This window comes from Anoplolepis gracilipes, chromosome 14, assembly GCF_047496725.1.
Source record: "Anoplolepis gracilipes chromosome 14, ASM4749672v1, whole genome shotgun sequence".
Taxonomy (NCBI): domain Eukaryota; kingdom Metazoa; phylum Arthropoda; class Insecta; order Hymenoptera; family Formicidae; genus Anoplolepis; species Anoplolepis gracilipes.
In genome coordinates this window covers 6,286,563-6,298,780 of record NC_132983.1, presented here as the reverse complement: position 1 = coordinate 6,298,780, position 12,218 = coordinate 6,286,563, and the positions used below count along the sequence as shown (strand labels likewise).

Genomic DNA, 12,218 nt, shown 5'->3' with positions numbered 1-12,218 from the left:
ACGAATTGAAAATTAAAGATTAGAATTTGACTAATCAGAATAAAAGGAACTAAAATTACTTTGTCTTGATTGGTCATATTTCAATCTTCAATCTTTAATCTCAATTTTTAATGGATAGTCTGATACGCGCTTTACGGCTTAAATTTTTTTTGTGTTTCCGGCTTTAGTTTTCCGAAAATGAAACATAATACAGGAGATGATTGGCTTTTACTATAGACATACTAAAGGTCTGTTCTTTATTACCGAACTGACTACACTAGTTCAGAGAATATCTTTTTTTCCATATTGAGAGGAGAAAGGTATTTTCTTTGTTTATTTTTAATTCTTCTTCAATTATATACATCTTAATGTATATTCTACATGTATATTTATCTTTATACATATTATTATGTATACAGAGTGTCTCATTTGAATTGTCATAATTAAAAATTAAGATAATAATTAGAACCTATAATATATATTATTAAATAATTACTATATTAATTAAATAGTTACTATATATATACATATATATATAAAGTTGTACAATTTATTATCACAATTTTAAAATAGGACAGCATTTCAAATGGGACACTCTCTCTCTCTCTCTATATATATATATATATATATATATATATATATATATATATATATATATATATATATATACACAGGGTGGACCATTTTAATCCATCCAGTCGAATATCTCGAAAACCAAGCCCGGGAGAGAAAAATGTTTCAGACGAAAGTTGTATGGTTTCGAGGAGGCCATAAGATGATATCATTGGTTTAACCTTGAAAAATCATTTGAAGGTCACGTGAAAGTCTTTTCAAGTTTTTTAAATAAAATACCCTATATATTTTTACATATTCTTGTAGCTCATCTCGAGACCTTTCCAAAACACTTATTACAAAGTATTTTTCATTAAGTATTTTTTGAGTTATAAGGCTTCAAAGTTGCAGTATTTTGACATAAAATACAAGATATCTCATAAAATATTCATTTTTTGATTATCTTACTCTAATACTTTTACGCACAGAATAACGAGACGAATTAATTGGCATAATTAAAACACATAATTATGTTAAAGTAAAAATCTAAATTTGCAACTAATAGTTACACATTTTTACTTTAACATAATTATGTGTTTTCTTTACACTAATTGATTCGTCTCATTATTCTGTGCATAAAAGTATTAGAATAAGATAATAAAAAAATGAATATTTTACGAGATATCTTGTATTTTATGTCAAAATACTGCAACTTTGAAGCCTTATAACTCAAAAAATACTTAATGAAAAATACTTTGTCATAAGTGTTTTGGAAAGCTCTCGAGATGAGCTACAAGAATATGTAAAAATATATAGGGTGTTCCATTTAAAAAACTTGAAGTGACCTTCACGTGACCTTCAAATGACTTTTCAAGGTCAAACCAATGGTACCACCTTATGGCCCCCTCGAAACCATACAACTTTCGTCTGAAACATTTTTCTCTCCCGGGCTTGGTTTTCGAGATATTCGACTGGATGGATTAAAATGGTCCATCCTGTATATATATATACTACTATTGAAATTTGGATCAATGATTGAAATTTGACCAATCAGGACAAAGAAATTTTAGTTGCTTCTATTCTGATTGGTCAATCGAACGCTCTACTTCAAGGAATAATTTTTGGAACGCAATTATCAGTGTGATAATTCACATCCAATGACAGATGTCGCTGTCTTTCTAGGGAAAATTTCTCCTGGTTTCCCTCCTCTCCCTTCTGCTCTTTCTCGTTTGGCTGTGTGCGCAAGAGGTAGCGATGATTATTATTAAATTATAATCCCTAAACATCTTGCGGTAGATTATTCATAAACACTTAGATTCTATAAAATCTTACCCGGTAGATCTTCTTCTCGCTAATTGATATTGAAGTAATTATTATACTCACTTTTTTCCGTTGTTAATTGACGTTGAACACGTGACGAATTCGTTTGTTTTGTTGGCGTTATGACATTTTTATTTGAGACTATAATATATCACATGTGTGTTTTAAATAATAATTTTAATAAATTGACATAAATAATTTGTTGTATCGCGAAATAATTGTTACGCCTTTTATTTTGCTTTGTTAAGAATTTTTTCTCCTTTATCATGAAGTTTTTTTTCTAGAATCATTGCATGGATATGTTTAATTATCTATACATATTTTCTTCATCTATATAATTTATTTTGTTCTAAAACCAGGTAAAAAAAGATGGCTAAGTCTTCTGAGAAGAAGGGAAAAAGTGCCATCAATGAGGTGGTGACTCGTGAGTATACAGTGAACCTTCACAAGCGTCTTCATGGCGTTGGATTCAAGAAGCGTGCTCCAAGAGCCATCAAGGAGATCAGGAAATTTGCAGAGAAGCAAATGGGAACACCTGATGTTAGGATAGACACACGTCTCAACAAACAGCTGTGGTCCAAGGGCATCAGGTATCATCAAACTCTTGATCTGAATTGAAGAGTTTTATATACATAAACTATTTAATTATAATTTTTCATAATAATAATTGATTATAAACTATAACTCATTTAAAATTTTTTCATTATTGAAGATTATTTGATATATAAATAAAATTTTTGAGTTTAACATAACTTTTCATTTATATGCAAATTTTTTATGGGAAAACTGATTTTTTGATAGAAAAGTATGAAGATAAAATAATGAAAAAATATTTTTGCAGTACCCTTTATATTATTTATTTATCTTTTAGGAATGTTCCCTTCAGAGTGCGTGTGAGATTAAGCAGGAGAAGGAATGATGACGAGGATTCTGCAAACAAGCTCTATACTCTCGTCACATATATACCTGTCGCAACGTTTAAAGGTCTTCAAACTGAAAATGTGGATGCCAGTCAAGATTGATGTACTTCTGTATAATAAACACTGAAACTATATAAATACGTGAGATTTTATTTTGCAATCTAATTTATAACAAGTTTCATGGATATATATTTTAGATAATAAGGCACTATCTTTATAATACTCTATTTTTACTCGTCGAACTTTTTAGAAAATTACTGTAGCTTGTATTTCGTTTCACAACTTCACGTCTAATTAGATAATCTGATAACTTCTTAATAACCATCAGTGAAAGAGATTTGTGAGTTCTTTTATTGATATTTGTGCCTTTAGAAATAATTTCACTTTTTTTCACCTAATTTTTCTTTTTTTAACATAAGAATAGTTATTTCATAGGTTTTTAATGGTCCTCTCAAAAGAAATTTGTATTGATCACAAATTAATAAATGATATATTTATTGTTAAATGTGAAATCTATTGAGGAAAAAATTTTTACAAAACTTTATTTCAATTTTAATATATTCATCCATATTAGTTTTGCTAATTTAAGTTTGTCAATTTTGATATTAAACTTAACGATCTAAAAAAATCCTTAAGTTTAAATATAAATATAATTGAAAACTATTTTATATAGATAATCTAATTTGCAACTTCTCCCCAAAAGATCATATTTAATCATGAATATCTTATTAATCTCATAATAGTCAACATAATTTTTTTTTAGGCTAAATTCTAACAATATACTTTTGATTAATCAAACTTCTCCAGTATATTGCTTATGATAGGCACAATATGACAAAATAATCCTTTTTTGCAATTTTAATTGAAAATTTCTTAAAATTATAATGTGACAGAGCAATTTGAAATTATCTCCAACGTCAAAAACCTGTGGGAAATGACTGTAATCTTGTTTTTGTATTTATTTTTATTTAACTATATTTGAAAATATAAATACTGTGGAAAAATGTCAATTGAGCAGATTTATCGAACAACGATATACAAGCTCATTTATTTAAAGAGGAACTGGAACGGATCAGTTATATAAAAAATTAATAAATTTAATACATATTTCAAGATTTATAGATATGACATTTTTTAACCTTTTAAAATATAAAATTAATAATTAATTTGTAAGTTTGTTATGTAAAACATAATTTAATCTCAAAATCAGCATAAATATATCTTATATCGAACTCTTTTTTTTTTTTTACAGTAACAACTGTACCACGGAAAATTTTATAAAATAATTGAAAAATTCATGAAAATAAAAATTTTAATTCTACAAGGAAAATCTTGAACTCGCAAATCAATTATTAATATTTTAAAATTAATTATTAACTAATAATTCATTTATTAGTTAATTAATAATTATTTAATCCTTAATTTATTTTAATTTCAATAATAAAAGCTTCAGTATTAGATCTTTAATTCACAAATCAATTATTCTTTAAATTAATTATTAAATACTAATTTATTATTAGTTAATTATTAATTAACTAATAATTTATTATTAGTTAATTAATAATTATTTAATTCTCAATTTATTTTAAAAGGTTATTAAAAGTGCTTTATAAGATATCATAAATAAAATTTTTAAATTCATAAGTCAAAATGTTGAATATTGAGTCAATAATAAAAGTATCAGTATTAGATTTAGATTAGATCTTTAACTCACAAATCAATTATTAATTTTTAAAATTAATGATTAACTAATAATTTTATTAATTAACCATTATTTAATTCTTAATTAATTTTAAAAGGCTAAAAATACTTTGCAAAAAATATCAATTATGATATTTTCAAATTCATGAATCTCAAAATGTTGATTATTGGATCAATAATAAAAGTGACAGTATTAGATTACTTTTTAAAATTAATGATTAACTAATAATTTGATTAGTTAATTAATAATTATTTAACTCTTAATTTATTTTAAACAGCTAAAAGTGCTTCGCAAAATATATTTAATTTTTAATTTATTTTAAAAGGTTATTAAAAGTGCTTTATAAGATATCATATATAATATTTTTAAATTCATAAGTCAAAATGTTGAATATTGAGTCAATAATAAAAGTATCAGTATTAGATTTAGATTAGATCTTTAACTCACAAATCAATTATTAATTTTTAAAATTAATGATTAACTAATAATTTTATTAATTAATCATTATTTAATTCTTAATTAATTTTAAAAGGCTAAAAGTATTTTTTATATTTTCAAATTCATGAATCTCAAAATGTTGATTATTGGATCAATAATACAAGTGACAGTATTAGATTTAGATTAGATCTCTAATTCACAAATCATTTATTAATTTTTAAAATTAATGATTAACTAATAATTTATGATTAGTTAATTAATAATTATTTTATATATAAACTCTTAATTTATTTTAAAAAGCTAAAAGTGCTTCGCCAAAAATGTCAATTATAACATTTTCAAACTCATGAATGTGAAAATGTTAAATATTGGATCAATAATAAAAGCGTCAATATTGGATTTATGAACTTTGGACGTGACTGATACGCTACATAGGATAGGTTCTCTTTAATTATTTTCACTTTTTCATCGCGACACGCACTCTTCATCGTCCAGTTTCCATCGCGAGAGGAGAGGAGGGCCGAGTTGGCGCGCAAACGTACGATGTCCGCATTGTACGGTATCGTAAGGCTGGCCGGATCCGGAATCCGGATAATGCAGTCAGTATGCGCTCGGTCTGGCCCGAGCGCGGATCTCGCGGGCGGTCTCGTGGGTGCGAGGCTCCTGGGTGGAGAGCTCCACGATGGAGCTGCGCGAGGTGAACCGCGCGTACGGCACTGCGGAGGAGATGACCGAGCTGCTGCCGCAACGTGACAGCAACGGCGGTGCGGCCAGCGAGTACGAGAGCTACTTCATCGAGTACGCGATGCAGAAGGAGATGATCAATCGCAACCGATGCCCCGCGAGCAAACGATTGCTCAGCCAGGCCGCGCATTTGGACTTCAGTTTTTCCAACAGCAATCACCTCAAGGTCGGTCCTCGACGTGGAGGATCGGATATCAGATCTGCGTCTGAATCTTATTCGGGAAAGGATATGGGATTTCAAGACGCAAAATTGTCACACACGACGTTCATCGGATTCGCGAATCTTATTTTGAGAATCGGAAAATCATCTCTCTTGGGAAAGAGATTCTCAATTATTTTAATCATCTCTCTTTTTGTTATATAATTTAATAATTCCTCGTCGCAGAAGAATCATACGATCTGTCATGTATCTATCATATATGTTTTTTTTTAACGGTTTATTATGTATTTGAAATAATGCGTATTACATAATGTTACATAAATGCTAATTTAATGATTTTATCAATTTTATTAATATTATATTTTTCGCAACAATAATATATGACTTTATGTTAATTTATGCAAAAACTTATTCTATTGCAAATACAATTAATTCATAAAGATTCTTTGATATACATATATACTGATCATTTATGATCATACAATTCAGAAGTTTGAACAGAAAACCCAACTGCACTCCTCTTTCCTCATTTTTAACATTACAATAGTTTTTAATTGTTAATTATTAATATATTCAATTAATTTGCTATATTTCTTAATATATTGTTTTTATTTTTTAATAATATTTTTGTAATTATAATAAAATTATATATTATAAAGGCATAAAAATCTTTTAAATTATATCTCTCTCACATTTTTGGAGCAAAAGAGCTCTCGAAAAATTTAAAATCGAATAACTTTATATATTATGATAAAAAAAAGAATTAAAATATTATTAAAAAAGAAATTAAATTATGATAAATCTATAAAAAATACATTTGAATTAATCCACAAATATATAATGTAAATATATTGCGCTCGTCAGGATTCACCATGTGCCGGAATCAGCATGATCCACACCTCGAGCGAAAACTGGCCGCCCTCCAGGAAGCGCGAGGAGGCGACGGCCTTGGAGAACCTCAGGAAGAGAGTAGAACAAAGCAAATTGTACAAGGCAGACCGAATCGTCGATCCGGTTGTACCTAAGTCGTCTTCATTAAATTACGAACAAACTCAACAACAGCTAGACAATCGGCCGAAACTTCTGAAGAAGGTAGGCGCCAAAATCATCCAAAAATCGTGACAATTAAGAAGGATATTATTTTGTATTAAAAAAACAATTTAATAAATAATATAATTTAACTAGACAAATTTATTTTTTTTTCTTTGAGTATATATAAGTATAATATTTTATTTCTTAAAGTAAAACTATATTTCTGTATGAAAAAAGATTAGAACTAGTTTGCTTAATTAAAATGATTTAAAAATAATTTTGATATTTTTAAAATAATTCTTTATTTCATATTTTTTTACATTAAATTCAAAATGATCTTAAAATTATTAAATCTTCAAAGGGATTAAAAATCATTTTCTTTTTTTAATAGACATTTTTGAAAACACACATATCTTCAATCTAGATATACTGTCATGCTTTGTTGTTAAATAATCTGACTCTTTGTATTAAAAAAAACAATAGCGGAGTAAAATTGGTGGAGACAGCTGATCGCATCTCTTTACGAACTCGAGGGTGAAACATCAAGCAACTACCACGAACGCGCTACGTCGGATACGCCGTCTCAAGTTCGCGGAATATAATTTCCGTTGTGTCCTTGGCATGCTCGTTGTGATGCGACTGTTTTCGAAATGGAATACGAAATCAAAAGTGCGAAGGAGCACGCGCGCAAAATACTTGGGTCGATACTTTAGATTCAGGAGCGGCCCACTGGTACCCCGGTTCCTATGTATGCTATCCTGTCGGGAGATCACACCGTTGCGTTAATCGAATTTTTAATTTGGCGAATTTTCAAACACCTTTTAGCTATTCATATGAAATTATTTGAGAAGAGTAAGGCTGTTGAGATTTGATCCTTTTTCTTTGTAAAAGATTCTTTAAGTTTTAGCAAAAGAAAAGGCTAGATCTTGTCGCATCCAAAGATCAGAGGAAATGAAAGCAAATGAAAAAGATTTATAATAAATTGAAGAATTCAGAAATCAAAGTTGAAAGACAGTCTCAGGATTTTTTGACGAAAACACTCCAGAGAGTCCAAGGATTCGACGATCTAAGAGGCCAAAACAAATCTAGAAACAATAAATTTTAAACTTCAATATGCAAACTTAAGAATTTGATAATGTATAAGGGTTCAATAAAAATTTATTATATATTATATTATATTATATTATGCAATATTATATTATTTGTATTAATTATTATTATTAATTTATATATATTTTAATACTATTTTAATATTTATATGAATTTCTATCAATTAGTTATCTATTGGTTTGGACAAAAATTTCGCACCTTGTTAAAAAATATTCTACTTTTCGATTTCTACAACCTCTTAAATATACGAGATACAGAGGGGTGAATAAATAGGCGATATCGCGTGCGGCGTATCGCGTAGATCAGGGTAAAAGTTATCGGACAGCCTCTCACAGATATCTTACATCTTGGAAATTTTCTTGCAGATACTCAGCAACCGGCCGATGAGTATCACGCACGATAGGAGTGACTTGGAGACCGACTGGCGCGACAGCGAATTTATCACCGAGTGCCTTTGCTGGCACAACGTTTATCGGCAACGGCACAACGCACCCCCGTTAACCATGTCGCCGCAGGTAAAAAAAAAAAAAAATGATAAGAGAAAACGCTATCTACGTTTTTTCAAACACAACGACTATATAGTTCTAAAAAAAAAAAAAAATATATATATATATATATATATATATATATATATTATATATATAATAAAAATATATTTAAAGAATTATAAATTATAAAAATTAAAAATTATAAAATTATAAAAAATATATATATATAAACGAGATCGATCACACTTTCTATAGTTTTTTAACACTTTATTTTTTTTTTAAATTGTTCCGTCATAATTTTGAAAAATTTACTCTTAAGAATCTTATAAAAGAAAGAAAAAAAACTGGACATTTTTTTAAATTTCAACATCTATATTAATTCCGCCATTTTTAATTCGTATTCAGCGACTCAAGGAGCGATTCAAGGAAGATTTCTGAAAATGAATAAAAAATGACAAATTAAAAAATATTTTTAAAATATTATTCTGTTTTATTGTGTAAGAAAGAAATATTATTCTAGTATATATATTTTGTCAAATTATAACTACGATATGTGATGTATTGAAAAGTCTTTTTATTGCATTCATAAAATTAGTATGTTGGGGCTTTTATCAATTTTTAAAAAGAATTTATTTCGATGATTAATAAAATATTCAGAGTTAAAAATGGGATCTATTGCGGAATTAGATCGTCGAAGAATCTACCAAATATAGCTTTCCATCATATTTGTTCCAATTTAAATTTATTGATAATCTAATATCAAAATTAACACGTTCAAAATATATATAAATTTTTACATGAATATATAATTTAAAAAACTGAACATTTTTTAAATTTCAATATCCATATTAATGCCGTCATTTTTAATTCGTATTCAGCGATTTAAGAAACTCGAAATTTATTTTTTGCAAAATACTAGGAAGGTTGAATTTTTATAATTTCGTTTTTTTCTTGTAATAACTTGAGGAAAAAATAAAAATTTAAGGAAAATTACCGAAAATGAATAAAAATGACAAATTAAAAAATATTTTTAATTTTAAAACATTATTATTCTGTTTAAAAATCTTTGCAATTTTTCATCTTAATTTTGTTATTAAAAGGATACATGTTTTTAACGAAAAAACATTACTTGGCTTACAAATTTTATTTAAATAAAAATTTTATACGATGTTAAAAATATTCTACTTTTCGATTTATTTAGACTCTCGTATTTTAAGACACTTGACTATGCTTTTATTAAATACTGAAATCCGAGTCTCGAAGTTTTAGCTATTTAAAAGAAGTATAGATCTTTTGATGGCTAAAAATAATATATGTACTTAATTTTGTGATTCTAATCAAACTTGTCTCACACCAACTCGTCACAAATTGTAATTTCTCGATAAATTGTTTAAATTTAATAAATAATTTATTAATAGAAATTAATAAAATTTATTATAAATTAAAAATTAGAGCGCGTCAAAAAAGCCTGCGAAAAATGATTAACAATAATTCTTGTTTTCGTTCGAAAAAAAATTATTATATCTTTTCTTAAACTATGTCATCGCATACATACATATATACATATATGTGTATTGTTTGCAGTTGTGCGAGTACGCTCAGTCGTGGGCAAATCATCTGGCGCATACGAATACGTTCTACTACAGAAACGATCGCAACGTGGGTCACAATCTTTATTGCCGCCCCGGTGGCGGCGTACCCGGCGATATCACAGGACAGGAGGTCGCGTCCTACTGGTACTCGGCCGTGAGGCAGTACGACTTTCTTAAGGAACCAGATGTCCTCCACGCCAATGTGAATGCAGGTAAAGAGCTCGAGATGTTCCAGGCATTTATTTATTTTTTTTTTAATATCATATACATATTTTTGTACATACATTTTGAGAAAAAAGTCATAAAAAACTGTATTTGACATATTATTTAAATATATACCTAGATTAAATATTTTACATAATATTTATATAGTAAGTAAAAAAATAAATATTTATAGTAACATTTTGTAAATATTTTTCTCAAATCTCATTTGCTGAAATTCTTTATGATCTGTTCAATCTAAGATTACAAAAGAGTATTTATGAATACTTTGTATTTATGAATAATTTTACAAAAGTGTTTATAAATACAATACAAGTATTCATAAATATTTTAAATATTTTGTATTTTTAAAATTTCTATTATTAATAATTCATTACTATAACAATTAGTAATTCTTATGTACTTATGAACAAAAGTATTTATGAATACAAAGTATTTATAAATACAAAAATTAAGAATGCTTTGTATTCATAAATACTTTTGTAAGTACATAATAATCACTAATAGTTAGTACCCTATATTAGCACACATGTTCAAAATATGTTTATAAGAGTGTGCTGTTAGGGTAATGAATTACTAATGATAGAAATTAATAAATACAAAGTATTTAAAGTACTTATGAATACTTGATAAAAAATAAAATAAAAATACAAATAAATAAAAGAGCATTATCACTTCCTAGGTCACTTCACCCAGCTGATATGGGCGAACAGTCGTTACTTCGGGGTCGGGAAGGCACACAGCAGAAGCGGCAAGATAATCGTGGTAGCGAACTACGAGCCGGTGGGCAACGTCTCCGGCCAGTTTCAGAAGAACGTGCTACCGCCGTTACCAGAGAACATGAACGCTGCGATGATGTCGCCGCATGCGGTGCCACGGATACCGCGGGGCAATTACGAGCTCCTGAGATCGTCGGCGGCGCCGCTCCCGTTGTCGGACACCGCGTCCACCGGCAGCGACACCATGTCCGTCAGCTCTGGCCAATAATACCAATACGGCCAACGTGCGAAATGCCTTCTCTGTATCTGCACGCGATGGGCCGGACCCTGATGAGGGCAGGATCCTTATCGTCGACTTATCGCGTGCTTGTCGCGAGTCAAAGACTTTCGGACACGCGAAACACGATGACCGATATTTCTCTCGCTAACGAGTTCAAGGTTGAACAAGTTACAAGGGGGAGACCGAAGATATAGAGGCTCTTTCGTTTCAAGACAATTTTTTCTAAGTTTCTAAAAGATTTATTTCGATTAGATTTATATTTTTATTAATATTAATTTTATTGATATTCTTTATTTATTCATTATTCAGAAACGTGTGAAAATCTCTGTGTCAAAAGTAATATTTGAATAAATTAATATAAATATATATATTTTTTTATATTGTATATATATTTATTTCTTTGAATATTATATAATATAATATTCAAATATAATTATTCAAAAATTATATATATTTATAATATTACAATATATATTTAATATTATATAATAATATATAATATTATATATACATATGTATATAATATTTAAATAAATATTTGAATATCACGAAGATTAAAACTAAATATAAAATGCATCCAGTCGCACAATATAATTGGCAATGTACTTATCTTTCTGATAATGCACAATTGGCATATAATTGCGATAAGAATATAAATCGATTATAAAATGTAACACATCCATTTGTATAATAGAGTTTTTTTTATAATAACTTTATCGAAATGATTAAAGACGCGATGCTATTTTTGTTGTAATGAAAGTCCAATGGAATTTAGAGAGAAGTTTTTTTTCCACAGAAATATCGGTCATCAGGTTTTACTGCCCTCAACTACCGCTTGCAAAAGCAGTGATAATCAAAGAGTACACCGAGCTTTGTCTTGGTAGCTGGTAGTACGTACAATACGATTAGATCAAGCAGAGATACAATCTGCGATGATCTGTGATTATTGATAGTGGCGTA

At 28.3% G+C, this 12,218-nt stretch overlaps 2 protein-coding genes across 3 annotated transcripts; both read left to right on the top strand.

Moving 5' to 3' along the window:
* The first annotated feature begins 1,678 nt into the window (after window positions 1-1,678).
* Rpl31 (ribosomal protein L31) lies at window positions 1,679-2,909 on the top strand. Of its 2 annotated transcripts, none has more exons than XM_072905786.1 (3): window positions 1,679-1,779; window positions 2,211-2,441; window positions 2,723-2,909. In XM_072905786.1, the coding sequence occupies exons 2-3, from the start codon at window positions 2,221-2,223 to the stop codon at window positions 2,871-2,873; spliced, it is 372 nt and encodes a 123-aa protein (XP_072761887.1). In that variant the 5' UTR covers window positions 1,679-1,779; window positions 2,211-2,220; the 3' UTR covers window positions 2,874-2,909. The 2 variants fall into 2 exon arrangements, with proteins under 2 accessions (XP_072761887.1, XP_072761888.1); XM_072905787.1 differs by lacking the exon at window positions 1,679-1,779 and adding an exon at window positions 1,796-1,897.
* Window positions 2,910-5,172: 2,263 nt separating this feature from the next.
* LOC140673208 (uncharacterized) lies at window positions 5,173-11,594 on the top strand. Its single transcript, XM_072905950.1, has 5 exons — window positions 5,173-5,821; window positions 6,680-6,907; window positions 8,323-8,472; window positions 10,030-10,249; window positions 10,942-11,594. The coding sequence occupies exons 1-5, from the start codon at window positions 5,594-5,596 to the stop codon at window positions 11,244-11,246; spliced, it is 1,131 nt and encodes a 376-aa protein (XP_072762051.1). The 5' UTR covers window positions 5,173-5,593; the 3' UTR covers window positions 11,247-11,594.
* Window positions 11,595-12,218: the final 624 nt, after the last annotated feature.